At 62.4% G+C, this 18,182-nt stretch overlaps 1 protein-coding gene across 8 annotated transcripts in view; it reads right to left on the bottom strand.

Moving 5' to 3' along the window:
• Positions 1-18,182, bottom strand: part of MAD1L1 (mitotic arrest deficient 1 like 1) — a 322,064-nt gene that overhangs the window by 74,728 nt on the left and 229,154 nt on the right. For all 8 annotated transcript variants that reach the window (XM_025863714.2, XM_073886395.1, XM_025863712.2 and 5 more), the window contains one exon: positions 18,091-18,181. In XM_025863714.2, the coding sequence (XP_025719499.1) occupies positions 18,091-18,181 (91 nt within the window). The remainder of the gene's footprint in view (positions 1-18,090; position 18,182) is intronic.

Genomic DNA, 18,182 nt, shown 5'->3' with positions numbered 1-18,182 from the left:
GTGGGGGCCCGGGACCCCGAGGAGCCTGCCGGGGAAGGCCCTGAGCAGGGAGGACTCGGGGCCCCTGACAGGTTTCTGAGAACCTTGTAAAAACCCCAAAGGATAAAGAGACATCCTGTAGTTCCGAATGAATCACAGACTCTCGGGTTGGGAGGCAGTGTTACTAGTCCCTCCAGTTTGAACAGTCTGGGAAAGATGACCGAGTGTGTGAAATCCATCGGCCCCGTGCAGCTGGGCAGAGGCCCAGTGACAGCAGACAGGCTGGCAGCTTGCTTTCTGGGCCTCTGGGGGCTGGAGGGTGGGTGGGCACGCAGGGAGGGAGTGCAGGCTTCACGGTCACACGCCTCCATCCACCAGCCCGCTCTGCGTCTACGCTGGGCATCCAGGAGCGAGCCATGAGCCGCGCAAAAGCACAGACCCAACTCTCATCGCTCACGTGTCCCCAAACGTTGTTCTTCCCTTGGTTTTCCTTCAACCCTTCAAAAATGTAAGAACAAACTAAAGTGGGCAGGCCTCAGGCCTGGGCCCACCCCTGCTCAGCCAGAGGGTCAAGTCTCTCCTTCCCTCGGCCACAAAGCAGATGCTCTCCTGGGCCAGAGACAGGACATGACCACTCACGCCAGGGGGCTGCGCAGGGAGGCAGGTGCGGGGTGAATCAGGGGACCTGCGCCTGGACATCGAGGTCCTGGGGCGGTCCTCCTCTGTCATGGAGACGCCAAACACATGTGGGCAGGAAGGAGAACCACCGCTCCCACCCAGGACCGTGTCATTCTGGGGGCGGTCCTCCCCTCGAGGGTGCACTGCAGGTATAGAAAACATGTGCTAGGGGATTTTAGAATCCCAGCAGGGCTTAGCCGGATGGGAGTGACAGAGGGAGGAGCCCAAGGAGAAAATTCTTACTAGGCTGATGAGGGTCTGATAAGTTGGGACAAATGACCCACTCAAAAGGGTCAGTATTGAGCAGGCCAGGCACGGGGAGGCCTCGGCCCCTGGCATTCACAGCGAGGATGACTCTGTGGGGTTGGCACCCAAACTAATTTGGCCACAGCAAGAGTTGTCTCCCCAGTTTGGGGGTGAGCCACGAAAGCTCCCCCTCCTCACAACTCTGCCTGCAGACAGCAGGATCCCCACCCACCCCAGACGGTGGTCAGTGGCCACTGTGCCCCGGCCAGGATGACCTCTGACCTGGGGAGCCCAGACAGGCTTGCTGCAGAGCCCAGCAAACACAGCCCCGTGGCCTAGCCTCCACCTCTGGGGGGGGGACACCCGTGTCACGGAGAGAGCACCCGCAAGTACCTGTGGCCAGCGCCAGGGTGAGCTTTCCTGCTAGCCACACCACTCAGCACGGCCTCGAGCTCCCTCACCTGGAAAACATGGGTGACCCACCCCTGAGCAACGCCGGGGACCAACAGAGTGACCTATATTGAAGACCCTCATAGACCGTAAAGTTCTGTACCACCGTGAACCATTTCCTCAGTGCGTGGGCAGTGGGTAAGGAAGAGGGAGGGGCTCCCCGGCATGTCAGCTGACCTGGGGGCCACAGCCAGACTCCCCGGGTGTGGGACTGGCCTCTGCCCATTCCCTCCGTCCTGTGCGGGGCCATAAGGACCCGGTGGGGCAGGCAGGGCCGCGTCCCTGACTCTGCTGAAGAGAACGGCCACGGGCGCTGGGAAACCTTGCTGAGGGGGCCTGGGGCAGGGGTGGGGGCTGCGGTCCACCCCCCCCCCCAGGCTCACCCCTGCACCACGACTGGCCTGCAGAGGGGGTTGGGGATGGCCAAGCACAGCCATCAGCTGTCCAGGCGGTGCCGAGCCTGCCAGCGCTGGGGCTCAGGAAGCGAGCTCCCCAACCCGGCCAGCCCCGCAGAATCAGGCTGTGAGGACGTGACGTGCCCTGTGGGCGCAGCCGTGGCGGATCAGTCCTGGGCATCCTAGCCCACCTGGCTTCCCTCCCCTTCACGCTCCAACTGACAAGTGAGCCTAAGACCACAGTCTACTGCTGCCACCCTGACTCTGCTCTGCTTCTGCCTGAGGATTAGCGTCCAACGCTGGCACCCCATTTCTGGGATAGAAACATGCCCACGGGCATAACCCACGCCCTCTCCCCGCAGTTGGGGGCAGGCTGCTCCTCGGGAGACGTTCCCGAGCGTGAAGACCCACTGCGGGCCTGAGACCCCCCTCCAGACAAGCAGCCGCAGCAGGACGGTCCCAGGGCAGGTCTCAGTGCCCGCTACCCCCCAAATCCTCCCCGTGGAGTCCCCCTCAGCCTCTAGGTCGACGTGGTGCATTGAGGTCTGAGTGTGTGCACTGAGGCTTGCCCTCTTCAGACACACCAGAGCCCACACCGACGGAGCCTCCCCGGGATGAAGGCCGCACGAGAGGCCCTGGCTCTTCCAGCCTCCCTGCCGGCCCACCTGCTGGAAGCCGGAGATCCTGCCCAGGGGAGACCAGCAGAGTCAGCGAGAACAAGGTGGCTCCTGTGTTAAGCTGGGGTGTTTATAACAAAGCGACAGGGAACGGATGCTGTCTCTAGGGGAGGCTCCGAAAGCAGCAAGACGGAGCACCAAGGGCATCCTGGTCCCTACCGGGGGGGCGGCAGCCTCCTGAGAGGCTCTGGGGCCATGCCTTCGGGATGCTGCAAAGAGCAGGACCGAGGGCTTACGCTCCGACCTGGGTCACCACAGTGCCAGGAGTGACCGCTGACCCCTGCCCCATCCTGACTGTGGCGGGAAAGTGGGGGGACTCACAGGCAGCTGGGGTCAAGGGCAGGCATCCCTGCTGGGCGGGCAGCCCAGGCCCTCCCGCTGCTGCAGGGGCTAAGGGCCCACACTGCAGCACGAGGGACAAAGTGCCCCGCACAGAAGCCCTGGGTCACGGTGCATGTCCTACTCTGTCCTTCACAAAACCCTCCTTTGAGGGGAAATAGGCCGAGAGTGGGTCAGGGGACAGAGGCTTGGGGCCCCGAAGGCTGGGGTAGGCAAGGCTCCTTCCCTCGGGCGCACCGGTCCGGGGGAACGAGTCTGGTGGGCTGCTCTCCTGTCTGCTGCAGACAGCTATCATGCGGGCCAGCAATCCTTCCTGTGAGCGGACAGGAAGCAAGTATTCAGGTCTGTGGGCCACACGGCCTCTGTTGCCACTGCAGCGTGGGGCGGCCTCAGAGGCAGTAGACAGACAGGCACTGCCAGGTTTCAAGAGAGCTCTATTTGCCAAAACACACAGCCGGCTGGCCCTGGCCCGTGGGCTCGGGTTTGCTGACCTCGGTTGGAAAGAATCTGAGGAGGAAAGTGGGGGGAGGGGGAGGAGGAAGGTCCTCCCACGGGGACGTGTACGGGCTGTGTAGCAGGCCGCATCGAGCCCGGTCCAGAGGCCGGTTTCCGGAGCGCCGGTGCCAGGGCCAGAGGAGTGTCCCAGCCCACGGAACCGAGCCAGAGCACACTGAAAACAATAGTGAGCAGACTGCGCTGGCAGGGACAAAGACGGAAATAAGCACCCGCGGCCTGGAGGACGGCGTGTGTGTGACAATGACCGCACCCAGCTGGCGGGCATGTGCCCTTCATCCCGCATCACCCAGATCCCAGCTGCTTCTCCAAGTCACGTGGCGCTGCAAGGGGCTCGGGAGGATCCTGAATAACCCGGCACCCCTGAAGGGGAGATAGCACGACGACCCCCCCCTCCGCAAGGTGCCAGTGGCGCCCACACTGGGACAGACTGTGAACTCACCAGAAGAGAAGCGAGAGCCCAGATTTTCCACAACGGTGCCAACACCACTCAACAGGGAAGAACAGTCTTTAATACACGTGCTGGGGCCACGGGATGTCCACGGGCAAATGCGTGAAGCTGGACCCCTACCTCACACCATATGTAAAACCAAACTCAAAATCAAACACCCAAACACCTAAGTGTAAGACCTAAAACTACCACCCAGAAGAAAACATGAGCGTAAGCCTTCGTGACGCTGGATTCGGCCATGCATTCCCGGACAGGATGCTGGAAATGAAGAAAAGAAAAGAAAAACTAGACGTCATCATAGTGAAAAACTTTGTGCTTCAAGGACACCAAGAAAAGGAAAAGACAATGTACAGAGCGGAAGAAAATATTTGTAAGTCACACAGACAGTACGTGACTCGTACCCACAACGTTGACTCAGTGGTGACAAGACCAGGTAACAGATTCTAAGACGGGCGGGGCTGACGACACACTTCTGCAAGGAGGAGACCCAGAAACGAGTAAGTACGTGACAAAAAGCCCAAAGTTGAGGTCATCGCTAGTGAGGGAAGGGAAACCAAAGTCCCCACGAGGTAACAAGCGTTGGCGAAGGCAGGGAGGAGGCAGAGCCCCCCGCAGACTGCTGCTGTGGATGTAAAATGGTGCGGCCGCCAAGGTAACAGCTCCTCGAGCAGTTAAACGTGGAGTCACCGTACGGCCCAGCAAGCCTGCACACCGGGGTCTGCCCAAGAGAAATAAAACCTATGTCCACGAGGGAGCATTCACAGCATCGTTACTCGTCGCAGAACAAAGGCGGGAAGAACCGTGTCGGCACAGCGGATTGTTACTCGGTTCTGGCGTCCGCAACAACGCACGCAGTCCTTGGACACACGATGCTCAGTGAGAGAAGCCCCCCACGCAGGATCCCATGACAGGATTCCACACAAACGAGACATCCAGAACAGGAGCCCCCGCGTGGGTGGCAAGCGGGCCAGGGGCTGCCACGGGGCAGGAGACAGTGGAAGCATGGGATGGCTTTCTGAGGTGATGAGAATTGAAGCCATCTGCGAGTCCACCAAAACCACTAAATCGCTCTCACTTTGCGTGACGTACGTGATACATGAATCCTATCCCCGTAAAGTTTTTTTTTAAAAAAAAAAAAAAAAAAAAGGCGGCGGCAAGCGGTGGGCACCCAGATGGGAGAGCAGCTCCGGGCTGGGTGAGGGAACACGTGCTGGCTGGGTGCAGGCCCTGACTCCCATGTCACCCCAGGGCCAGCCAGAGGAGCTGGGGGCGCACACCTGTCTGGCCGGGCACCCCTCCGCTGTCCTGTGCAGGACCCTAGGGCTGGGCCTGGCCGCTGACTGCAGCGACCACAGGCTGCCCGGCCCCACCAGCAGCGCTGCCCATCTCCAGGGCCTCAGGATGCACCCATCCGGCTGCCAGGCCGCAACATCTGAGCCTCCAGGGCACCCTCGCGCCTCTGTGCCTCCACAGCTGGTCGGAATTCACTGCCACGTCCCCCTTGAGGGACACCCAGCTTCCTGTGTGCGGGCTCCCTGACCCCGGGCCCTCAGGGCTCCTGCAGGCCCCCCCAAGACACTGCACACTGCCAGGCCCCCCATCGCGAGGGCAGAGCTCTGCTCTCTGGTGCTGCCGGCTGTCCTCCCTAGAGATGTCTGGCAGGGGCCCAACCACTCTGCTCAGGCCTGTCTCATCTGGGTCTCGACACACGCGTGCTTCGGGGTGCCTAGCACGTGCAGACCTGGACCACAAGGTAGGGCACAGGCCAGCCTGGGTCCCGGCAGAACTCTAGGACCTGCTTCTCAGCTGTGTTCCCTGCTGCTCAACTGGCCAGGCTGGTGGGGTGGGGTGCACAGGCCTAGTCCCCGAGATGAAGTGTCAATGCCCTGAGGTCCTGGGTGTCTGTAGGCGCCTGCCACCTGGAACCTTCCACACCGGGCTCAGAAAGCTGAGGGCTGGAGGACACTAGGCGGAAGTGTGGCTGGCGGGTGCAGTCGGGACCCCCCAGGAGTCTGGCCCTGTGTGGAACTGGGGAGTGCACAGACCAGGTGGCCAGATGCTGTCCTCCCAGGGTCCAGAGTGGACTGTCTCCCAGGGCAGCCGCCCGTGGGCCCAGACAAACTGGACGTGGGCACTGTGGTCATCCTAGGATGTCACGCAGACCCCATTCTTAACCCCCTCCCCCCACGCCCTATAGAGCAGTCACTGGGCAGGCAGGGGCTGAGCTGTGTGTCAGGACCATGTGGCTGGGCAGCGTGTCCACGGGGCTCTGCCTGGTACACCACCCCCTCTCGGTAAAAGGAGGCTGCCTTTCGGCTTCTGTGTGGGCAGCACGGTGTGGTGGACACCAGGGAGGCCCGGGAGCAGAGGGGAACACAGGCGCCCCCAGCCGGCTCACCAAGGGACGTCCAGCCCCCGGGAGCAGGGGCTCACAGATGCTTCCAGCAGGCGGTGATCCCGTGAGGACCAGGCTTTGTTCTGTCCCCCCGACCGGTGAAGGGGACCCAGTGCCTGGTCCACAGCCAGAGCCCCATAAGGACCCACCAAGGGGAGCCAGGGACCCCGCAGGGCCAAGGGCCGCCTGCGGGCTCCCACCCCACTCTTAGGGCAGCCCGTGTCGCCCCATGCAGCACGCCTCGTATGACCTCTGCTTCGTCACCGACCTCCCGCTCAGAGGTGAGGGCAGGCCCCCGGGGCGTGGCGCAGGCGCCTACGAAGCAGGGGCATCTCAGCGGGGAGCGGTTCCCACGGGCGGGAGTGCCGTGCACATGGGACAGAGCGGCAGCTCGGCTGAAATCCGCGGCTAGGTGGCGGCTCTGAGGAAGGGGGAAATGGCTGTAATGCGCCGAAGACGGGTGGCCTTGTGTGATTCGCAGCTGAGGCGCTGGCGGTCCTGACAAGAACCTCAAAGGGAGAAGTTCTGGGCTTCCTTAGACGAGCAGATGACCCACGCCTGTGTCACTCGCGGAGGGAACTGGCGCTTCTGCCAAAGAACCACCCAGTTGAAGCAGAAGGCCAGGGCCAGACACAGGGTGGCCGGGGTCGTGGGGGTGCCTGCCGCACGTTTTTGGGAGAGCAGCCATGGGCCAGGCGGGGCTGGGCCGCAGTGTGCGCCCCGCTCACCCCCCCAGAGCCTGACTCTGTGCTAGCTCACAGGAATGGCTGCCCCCTGTGCGTCCTGAGTCCCACGGGCAGGGGGTGGCGGGCAGCACCTGGGGCCCCTCCGCCCCCAACCGTGCTGGCCCTCTCCCATCTGCAGAAGAGCGAGGGCAGGGGCCATCATCCCTGAGGACCTTCCGGGCCCGGGGCTCACAGGCCTGCATGGAGGGCGAGACCCAGGGGCCCCTGCCCGGCCCGGGGCCCTGGCGGCCGGGGCGAGGAACCGGCTGCCCCTCGGCCCACGGCCCGGGAGGGAGGGTGCCTGCCACCCGGGCCTGATGCACATATCAACAGGCCCTGCTGGAAGAGGCAGGGACGCAGAGAGAATTAAACAGCATGGTTAAGTAAGTGCTGGTCCTCATGCATATTTATAAATCACCCGGCCTCAAAGCTAAATCAATCTCTCTCCCGGCTGAAGGAAGCACAGCTCAGGGAGAAGAGCGGGGGCCTCGGGGGCGCCCTCTGGGTCTCAGGGCCGGGCTTCCTAGACAGGGAGCACAGCCCTCCCGGGCCCTGGTGTTGTGACCTTGCCCCCCACCCACCACCCCGGCCCTGTGTCTTCTGCGGCCTGTTTCACCCCAGCCTGCGGACACACTCTGCACAGGCCCAGGGCTGGTGCTCCAGGGGCTCGGGTGTCACGTGACCTTGGGCAGGTCCTGCAGGCATGGGACTTGTGTCCTTCTGCCTCACGGGCAGAGGGGAGCCAGTGCGGTTTTTGCCCGGTGCTTACTGGGCTCTCACAGGGACACTCCCTGGCTCCGAAGCCTTGGGCACAGAGCAGGCCTCATCCCTCAGAGCGGGGAGCACGAGCCCATGGGACAGCGTGCCAGCACATGTGGAAAGTGTAGGGAATGGGGGCAGGGGTCCCACATAGCAGCACAGGGTGAGCACCCGCCTCCACCCCCTCCCCCAGATCTCCAGCATCATGACCAGCTGGCCCGCCTCCTGGCTCAGAGATTGAGAAACTGAGGCCCAGAGAGGACTGGAGGCCCACACGCCTGCCCAGGACTGGTCACTGGGGTGGGGGGACGGGGAGAGAGGCCCTGGGCTGGTGGCCACAGAGGCAGGTCCCCTCCTCAAGACACAGACATCTCACCGAGGGGGCAACGGGTGCTTTGCAAGCCTCCATTTGCCCCTGGGCCAACATGGCCAAGAAGATGCCAGGGACCACACGGGCCCAGCCCCCCTGCCTCCATTTCCCCTCCTGTCCCCCCAGGACAGAGGCTTGATCAGAAGCTGGGCACTCGGCAGTCTGGCCAAGGCTGCCACCTCTCAGTGGGCTGTCCTGATTTACGACGGGGGTCTGTGTGCCTACTGTGTCCAGCGCCATGCAGCCAGACCCAAAGGGACGACCCACAGCAGCCGCTGTGGGGCCTGGGGCCCCTGGTCAAAGACCCTCCCAGGTGGCCCCAGGAGCACAGCAGAGGGAGGACAGAGCCTGGGGGAGTGGGGCCTACCTGGGTCAGTACACGTGGGTAAGGCCCTTCTCACGCTGCCCTCCAGGCCACTGTGCTGCATCTCAGAGCCCAGCCCCAGCTCAGAGGCCGTGCCGTGACGCTGGTCTGGAGCTCTGCTGGTGAGGCATGATGTTTCCAAGAGGCAGAAGGGCAGGACCCGCAAGGCAGGCTCTGGTGGCCTTGGGCACTGGCGCAAGCTGCCTACACAAGACTCCTAACCTCGGGAGGTGAGCCGAGATGGGGCTCTAGGGCTCTACCCCGGAGCTCCAGAGGGGCGGGTGACCAACACCACGAGCACATCAATGCCTCCCTCCTCCCGGAGATGAGCGGGGGTGCCCATCCCTCCTTGGCACCCACACAGGCCAGGCACAGAGCTCCCTCAGCCCTGAACACAGAGGCCTGGCCTAGCTAGCCGCTCAGCCTCTCCTCCAGGTTCCGGGAGCAGGCCCAGGAGGGGGCACTTCCCTGTACTAGTTCTGAGACGAGACCAAGTCTCACACGCTCGGAGCCTCAGTTGCTGGTCTCCCAGATGGGGATGCTATTGCTCACCTTCCCAAGTGCTTGGGGAGAGGGGACATGTAAGCAGTCTTAAACCATATGAGCTTTGCTAAGTACACAGAGCCCAGCAGGACCCCCGGCGTGAAAACCAGAGTCAATCCTGACAGGCTTCACCCACGTCTGCCAGACGCAGCCCAGACCGCTGCGTCTCCACACGGGCCCACGTGTAGAGGACCCAAGCCTTTCTCGAGCCGCCAGCAAACTGGGGGCAGGGAAGCCCAGGTGCAAACCTGCTCCCTCGAAGCAAGGAGGGGGCAGAGACCATGGCACAGAGCGGGGGGGGGGGCACAGGACAGGGGTCTCCCCCGCCCCCACACTGTGTGTTCACTGCCCCCATCCATTCTCCCCCCAGACTGGCTCAGAGGCCATGAGAATGGCAGAGCTAGATGTCCCATACTGGAATCTATTCCCGCACAGGACACCTGCCTCGTACTACACACCTGGCCACTGCAGTGCGCCTATGGGGCGGCCTCGCATTCTAGGGGACCTGGGCCTCGGGAGGGCCGGCCACCTGGCTGGGCAGAGCCTGGGGAACCACACGACCGCCCTCACGGGCCTGCTCTGGCGCCGTCCCCGCCACGGTTGCTTGGGAGGAAGCAAACGCTGACGAAACTGCCCCCTTCTAAGCCTGGGTTTCTATCAAGTGCGCCTGGGGCTCCCGACAGCCCAAGTGGTGGCAGAAGGGACAGGTCAACGAAAGACGGAGCGGTCCAGGGGCTGGACTCTGGGAGGGCAGAGCAGAGGCCACTGGTGATTTCTGCACAGATGGGACAGGGTCCCCACCAGACCAGACCCAGCAGATCCTCATGTCCCACCAGCTTGGGCTGGGCCCCAGCTCCGCCAGCCAGTGGGCAAGGGCCCTGACTCGGGTCGGGAGGGGGGACAGCAGAGACCGTCGGCGCGTGCGCCCATCCGTCTGCTGCGTCCCGTCCCTGCTGCACATGCCTCTGTGAATCTCCTGTGCCACCATTTTGTCCGTAAACCACCTCTGCAAAATCACCTTCCTATAAGAGAAATTCTGTAACCAGTTGGCACTCCCTCCTGTGGGGCTGCCAAGAGGCTCAACACCAACACGGCTCAGAAGCCAGGACATCTGTGGTCTGTTTCTTGTGGTATCAGGTTGTCAGCAGCTGGGAATGCTCTGTACAGTACTGGGATCTTATCTAAAGGGAATAGATGTGACTACAGAAAACAGTCGAGGCGATACTCATACTCCGAAGAAACCCAAACTCTCCAAGCAACCTCGACTCGTCCAGAACCTTCCGTGGAGAGTCCCGAGTGTCCTGGGATGCTGGCGTTTCCCTTGACTATTCCAGAACCTTCCGTGGAGAGCCCCGAGTGCCCCGGGAGGCTGACACTCCCCTCAGTGTTCCAGAACCTGTCGTGGAGAGTCCCAGAAGGCCTGGGAGGCTGACGTTCCTCGTCCTCTGAGCCACAGAAGGAAACAAGCGCACACGGCCCTGCCGGGTCCCCCAGCCCCCCCCAACGGCCTGCTCCCTCTCCTGCACATCACCATCTCAGCGCTCTACTCATGTACACGCTTAGCCCACTGTTTGTCTCTCCCCCCCATAACACAAGCCCAGGGAGGTGGGGCCCTGGCTGCTTCAGCCTGTGCCGTCCCCCAGGTTAGTTAGAGCAGCACCCACACAGCGGGGCCCAGCAAGGTGGGCTGGCTCGCGGAGGGTCGGACACCCCACACCCAGCACCGGGCTGGCCAAGTGACTGCTGCTCAGCCCACGGGGCCCCTTCCTCCCTCTGGCCAAGGCTGTGGTATAGGGAGGGCGTGGGGCTTGGCAAGACGGTCAGAAGGAATTTTGGGCCCCGAGCCCTGGAATAGCCACTTGCGCAGGAAACATCAGCCCCGACCCCAGCAGAGCCCCTGGGTCACAGGGAGGCCAGCCAGGAGACGGGGCTGACCAGGTGGAAGGCAAAGTGGAGACAGAGCAGGGAAACCAGTGTGGGGCAGGATTAGCGAAGCCCCTTTGCCCTGGGCGTTCTGATGACTGCAACCCCAAACACCCTCACTCATCAAACGGGATTCTTGACAGCATTACGCACTGGGCTGCCATCTTCCTCCCGGGCAGCCACATCTTCTGTCCCCACACACATTCCCCGAGGAAGTCGGTGGGGCCAGAGACGCCTGGACACAGCAGGGGACAGGGAGGGCCACGCGCTCCGCAGACAGGACCCCCCTTCCCTAAGCGCCGGTGCAGGCTGCCCACTGAACAGACAAGAGCCACAGCCGCCAAGGGAGAAAGGGCCTCCACCACACGAGACACCCCCAAAGACCCTCTCCGCAGCACCTCTGCCTCGCGTGGCACAGAGACGGGGCAGGGGGACAGACGCGCACACGGAAAGCCCCTCTGCCACCCAGCTCCTGTCCCTGGAGCACCTGACTTCTGCCGGTGGAGGGGGGCAGTCTGGCCCCAGCGCCCATGGCATGTGTACCCCAGGTGCGATTGCTCCCCCCCTCCCCCCCGCAGAGACGGTGCTGCAGGTCAGGGACGGGGGCGCCTGCCGAACTCCACCAGGGCAGACGTGCTGCGGGTGCCCCTCCCAGCTGGGCCGCATGGCCTGGCTCCCCAACACAGGGGACAGCCTGCCATGCAGGCTGACACTTGCACGTCTACACGAGGGACAGGGCACAACCCTACAAGGGCTGAGCAGAGCCGGCACCCCCGCGGCAGCCAACCTCAGACCCCCGTCTGGTGGGGCTGTGACCTCCGCCGGTGTCAACAGGAGCAGGTTGGGACGCAAACCCAGGGTGGGGCCAGGGGTCCCGCTGGTCCTGGGACACTCACAAAGGATAGGAAGCCCGGGACAAGTGCTCCCTAAGCTGGCCCTCCTTCTGCCGGTCTGCCTCTCTGGTCACGGACTCCCCTCGACTTGATGGGACCCAAGGGAACCGCTACGATGGGCGAAGAGTCCTGCACCGGCGTCAGGCCAACGGGTCTCTCCCGGCTCTGCCCCAGGCGCTTGGGGCCTCAGTTCCTGGGAGGGACACACGGGTGCCACTGGGCACGAGGCTGTAGCTGGCTGAGCGGGGCTCAGGACCCACAGGCGGTCCTGGGACGAGGGCGCTGCCCTCCGCCCACCAGCCTCACCCCACGGCTGCCACACTCCAGGCCCACTCAGGAAATTCAACTTGCCTAAAGATGACACACACGACTTCTCATCACGCCCGGTGTCCAGGCTCCTAGAGGGCTGGGTAACACAAAGTGCATGGCGAGGAGCGTGCGGTGGGCAGGTGTCCGCACGCGGTCTGAGAGCGGCGAGGCTGCCGGGGGCCCCAGATGGCGCGGGTGCCACTGCCCCCCCCACACCAGCGGCAGAGCAGGCCGGCCCGGCACCCTGAGGGTCACAGGGTGGAAAGACCCCGTGTGCACACGGGGGAGAGGCCATCCGGGCCAGCAGCATAGGGGGGTCTGCAGCCCCGCGGAGATGCCTGCTGGCACCGGCTCATGGGATGTGAAGGGGCTTATTATTCAAGACACGTCGTTCTCCTCATAAAAAAATCAAAAGAAATCAGTGCCTGTCGAAATGTCTCCACATAAGTGCACATCAGCAAGCTGGCTTTTCTTAGTCCTCGGCGTTAATAAACATGAGCAGCCGGGCGCCACGGTGGGGAAAGGAGGCTCTCTCCTCAAGTGTCTTGTCTTACACGCCCGTCCGGGAGCACGGGTCCGCAGCACATGCCTGCCCACTCACTCCATGTGTGAAGGGGCACATGTTGCCGCCCCGAGGAGGGTCACAAACCTCCGTAGCGGAGCTCAGAGTCCACGTGTGCACTTGCCCGGCCAGGACAGTGAAGGAAAGACCCCCGACCCAGAGGTAACATAGGAGAGGAACACCTGTCTGTAAGCGTTCAGGTGGGGCACAACAGGGACCCCGTAAATGCAGACACAGTAGCGTTCCTGCGCAGAAGAGTAATCATCCCACGATGTCTGGACCCCAGAGGTTTACCCTCATCTCCCACGAAACCTAACAATTTCTACATTGGTTGGGAGAGCTAGATATGTTCATTCCAGGGGGCACATAAAAGTAAACAAAAGGTGCCAGGAAAATCCTGCAGGAGAAGTCACAGGGCCGGGAAGGACGGGATGCACCAGCCGGGGGAGCCACCCGGGCCTGAGGGGGCAGCACCGCACCCCAGTGAGGACAGGCTTTGCAGTAAGTGGTCCTGGGGCTACCGGAAGGAGCCCTACTAGGGAACAGGCTGATGTCAGGCTTTGTACCTTGTACAACATCAGACCAAACCCAAATGCCGCATCAACTGCAGATTTACATGTGAAAAACAAAACTGCCAAGGAAGAACCCTTCACAACCTGAGCCAAAGACAAAACGTCGATAAATGCACCTATATAAAAACCTGAATACCAAGAACTACTCGGTTAAAAATGCCTCAAGCAAAGTCAAAAGACAGATGATCAACTGGAAAATACAGTCACAACTTAAAACAAAAACACCTCAACTCCTCAAATACAAATAGCTCCACAAAATCACAGGACCAACAACCCATTTGAAAAACGGACCAAGGACATTAGCACATATGAACGTACTTAAAGGCCCTCACTCCCGTGTGTGATAAAAAGACTGAAGGTTGAAAGTATACTGGCCTACCCGCCCCCCATCCCCGCGGGGGCAGAAGATCTCCCGGGCGTCACAGTGCACTCTTGGTGAGGCTACGGGGAGCCGGTGCTCTCCTAGGCTGCAGTTGACGCCGTCCCACAGCAGCATCTACCAAAATAAGTGCAGGTACCCTCTGATCCCACGATCTCCCTCCCAGAAATTTATCCTACACACATGCACACATGGAGATGCCATACACCGAGCCCTTTGCTCCGGTCACCCTCTCTGGGGCTCACCCTCCACCCACGCATCCACAGGTGGGGTTCTGCCCCTCCAGGAAGGAACTCAGCATTGCAGGAGTGTGGGCAAAGGGCCAGCCAGGCCACAGGGGAACAGAGCAGGAGGGTTCTAAGAAGCAGAGATCAGGCCTGCCTTCGGCTCAGGGCTCCCTGGCAGGTGGGGGCAGGTGGGGGTGGGGGGGGCGGGGCAGGCCAGGCAGGAGGAACCTGCAGGTGGAGGGAACCAGTGGGCACCTGGGGGGCCATCCTGTCACAGCGTCAGAGGAGAGAGGGCAGCACAGTGTGAGGAGTGCAGCACGCCCCCCCCAACCTCGTATTCATGAAGAGGGAAGGAGGTGGAGGCTGGGAGGGTCTGATGAGACAGGGCTGCTCGCCTGCTGACGCAGGGACGGGAGCGGGGACGTCTCCACGGGCACCGTGAGCTTTCCGCTCACAGGCAACCCAGCAATTTTCTACCCACTCCATTTCCAAAAAAGATACTTATTTCAAATGTCACTGGGTTGCAGTCTGGTCCCTTTCCTGAGCAGTGCTGCTGGCTGGCTACAGGCAGCCCCACCCAGCCCCGGGGGAGCCGGCGCATGCTGGGGGGGGAAGCGGGACCTGCGCCCACCCCTGATGGTCACCTGGCTGAATAAGCAGCGTGATCAGGCAGCACGGAGGGGCAGTGGGACGTGGGCTCCACTCCCAGAGATGAATTCTGCTTGATTACATGCTGAAGCATTTACAGGGAACGGTGCAGATGTTTGCAATTTGCTTTAAAATGCATCAGAAAAATGTAAAAGCATTGATGGATGGCAGAGGGGTGGTATCAGGAGGCCCCCACAGTAAGATGCTCGTGCCCGGATGTGGGTGGTGGGTAAGCGGGTCTCCATGGAGGAATTCGCCCGGCTGTGTTGTACGTTTGAGAATGCTCATCAAGCGCTGGGGCAAACCCAGGGGGGCCAAGGGCCCGAGTGCAAGTGTGCGGCCAGGCTGTGCTGTGCACACTCGGGTGTCTAGCCAGGGCTGCTAACCGACACGCGTCTGCCGCCCCTCTCAGCTGCACCTCCGGAGCTTCATGTGGCCCGTGACTGTCACCGTCCCCACATCTGGCCTATTAGAAACACGACTGGGGAAAGCATGTGTGTCGCCAAGGTAAGGCATGGGATGGCGGTGTTACTACTAACTCTGGCCGACCTGGGAGCCATCACCGCGGTCACCAAAGTGGCCTGAGACCAGGGCCACAGGCCACGGTGAGGGCCACAGCCACCACCCACACCAGAGCCCACTCACCGAGGAGGCCAATGAGACATGAGTCCTACTGCCATTCCGCAATCATTCTCTTGGCTCTGGGAAACCGAGGCCCGCGGACAGGTGTGCGGGGCAGGGCCACGGTGGGAGGGAGCAGGGGGCCCAGGGCCGGGGTTGCCTTCCCGTTCCACGGCGGCCAGGCCCCAGCTCCGGCAGCCACACGGGAAGCACAGGGCGCCCCCTGGCTCCAGGCCCAGCCGTCCAGGTGGTCTGCTCACTCCCAGCCCCGGGACATCCGGACCTAGCCCAGGCCATCCTGCCCCTACAGAAGGGGTCTGTGAGCGAGCCACTCACGCGCTGGCTAACTGTGGGCCTCGGTTTCCCCATCTCTAAAGAGGGGCACACACGAGACAGCAGCAGTCCCCTGCGGCTGGCAGGAGTCCCCTCCGTGGGCTGGGGCACCGGGATGAGCGTGGGAACAGCCCGGCCCCACAGGCCTGCGCCCCACACCGTCCAGAGAGTGCAGAGCACGCTCGGACTGGTGACGGGAGCTGTTGCCTCACCAACCAGCTGTGAACTGATTACAAGAAGTTCTAACTAGTGGCGCTCCCTCTCCAAGCATATGTTCCCAATTAAGTCAAACTGCAGCTGATTTTAATCAATCTTCCTCGAAGCGGCCCAACTGGAAGCCTGTCCACAGAGGGGAGAGGGGAGAGGGAGGAGGGCGTGTGCACAGGAGCGCCCAGCCGGCCGCGGCTGGACTACGCGGGGCTCGCTGGGCAGCAGTGGCAAAGACACCCGTGGCAGGCCTGCTGCTTCCTAGGCCCCGGCACAGAGGTGAAGGGGTGAGGTCTCTGCCCTCCACACGCGTTTCCTCTCCCCAGGCGCCCACACATGCACACGGTTATCCCGAAGTTATAAAGGACGAACTGGGGCTCACATGGGAAAGCCAACATGCCTAAAGCCACCCGGGCAAGAGACGGGACAGGGGTCCAGTTGAGGACCCCACGATGCCCTCCTGTTTCTGAGCGTCCAAGTCGCCTTCACACCCATTTCGTGGCTGCCTAGACCCCAGCCAGACACAAGTTCTTCCCGTCCGCTCTGCGTGACCAGCATGGCCACTCACCTTGCCCTGACTCGCCACCTTCACTCCTGTCTGTCCTGGGGGGTCAGGGTTCCAGGGCAGAGCCCCCGTGTCTCTGCACCCTCAGCAGGGCCTGGGCTCACTGGCACTTGTCGTGAGCCGGAAGAAGGGATGGCGTCTGGGTCAGACAGAACCGCTGCTGCTACAGCAAGCGTCCAAGCCCCCTGAATGGTCAGCTCAGCCCTGGGCGGGCAACCTGTGCCTGCCCACCGCACCGCACGACAGACGCGGGTTGGCGCAGCTGGTGGGGGGAGCGGGCCAGGAGACAGGGAACTGGGTGCCCAGCCCAGCTCTGCCTCTCCTGCTGGGTGCCCTCGACCGAATGACTGCCCCTCCCTGACCGGACGTTTCCTCATCAGGGAAACGGGGAAGCAGGACCTCCTCCTGAGGACCGTGGGCACAGAGAGAGGTCTGCAGAGCACAGTGATGGCGCGTGGCTGGCCTTCCTGAGATGGGCCCCACTCTAGGTGCAGGAACGGCCCTCGTGGACTCGAGCTGCAAGCGGGAGCATGGACAGACTGTCACGGCCCTGCTCTTACTGCCTCTCAAGGTCTGACAGCACTGCCGCAGGACCAGCAAACGTCCCCGGGCCTGGGACACCCACCAGAACAGAGGAGGCAGCGGCGCGTGGCTATCTAGAAGCCTCCACCACCCACTCCTCTGCACTTCAGCCCTGCCACCCCCGCCCCAGGGCTGTGGCCGAGCTCAGGGCGTACCGCCACACCCCCGCACACGCACCTGAGCCCCCAGCATGATGGAAACCTGGCCCCACAAGCCTGTCCCCGGCTCCCCCAGCTCCCACAGGCACGGACACGGACGCCACCTGCCCCCGTGAGCAGGTGCCCAGCCCCTTGACCGTGAGCAGCTCCAGGACTTGCTGTAAGACCTCTGCCCCACCCGAGGGTCGGCGTGGAGCTCAAAGTATCTCCACCCAGGAACATCTGACACGGAAAGAGCACCGGATACCCCATCTCCCAGGATGGCGAATGTCCATCAGCCACAGTGCTCACCTGCACTGCACCCCAGAAACCCTGCCAAGAGCCACAGCAGGCTCCCTGGGAAAGGCCTGGAAGCCCAGAGGCAGGGAAAAAAGAAAGATTTCAGCAGGACTCACTGTACCCCAATCACGGCGGGGGGGGGGGAGGCGGCCTGGGCAGCCATCAGCCCTGCTCATAGGCTGTGCCCAGCTGGACACGCAGGAGACACCCGCCAACCCCGCTCTGACAGGGCCCGGCTGATGGGCCGCTGGGGTCGGCCTGCCAACAGCCCAGCTCTCCCTCCCGAGGACCGCGGCCCAATTAAACAGTGCGGCTCCTAGAGATGAACATTGCCAGCCACGGCTCACGGCACCCTGCTTCATCAGAGTTGTCACTTCTCCCGACTCCAGGAATCGGTAATAAAAAAGAGATGTGATTTGCCTCTAATAGGTGTCAAGATAAAATCAATGGCCTGTCCAAAATCTGGGTAATCACAAACCTGCAGGTTCCTTGCTGTGGAACAATTCAGACAGGAGGATGACAATGAAAAACAAACTTGGAGTAAACACTGTGAACAGCAGTGTGACCTTGCGGCTGCAGGCGGGTGGGGACGGGCCTGGCTATGAGCCCAAACAGAGATGGTCCCATGGGCCGTGGCCAGTGTAGGGGGAGGGGAGGAACATCGATGGAGCACAGGACCGGGGCCATGGGCTGGTGACATGCGGCCCGAAGGCAGGACACCCTCTCTGCTGAGCTCTGTGACACATGCTCTCAGCCAGCCAGGGGTGCGTGCATCCGGGGAGGGCCCCAACTAGGTTGTGTCTGGTGACCCAGAAGACGGGACGTCTGTGGGTGCGGGAGGCACGGACACGGACACGCAGGAAGAAGCCAGGAGGGCAGGGTGTGCTTGCCGGGAGAATGCGGAGTTCTGGGAGAAGCCTCCACCCGTGGCCGCCCGCCAGTATACACCTGCAGGGTGAACCGCTCAAGCTGCATCTCCAGCATCTTCTTGTCTTCTTCCAGACGACTGCGCTCCCCTTCCAGCTCCTCAATCTTCAACC

This window comes from Callorhinus ursinus, unplaced genomic scaffold (assembly GCF_003265705.2).
Source record: "Callorhinus ursinus isolate GAN/ISIS: 27379988/994484 unplaced genomic scaffold, GSC_fseal_2.0 scaffold70, whole genome shotgun sequence".
NCBI classification, from domain to species: domain Eukaryota; kingdom Metazoa; phylum Chordata; class Mammalia; order Carnivora; family Otariidae; genus Callorhinus; species Callorhinus ursinus.
This window is presented reverse-complemented; position numbering and strand designations above follow the sequence as displayed.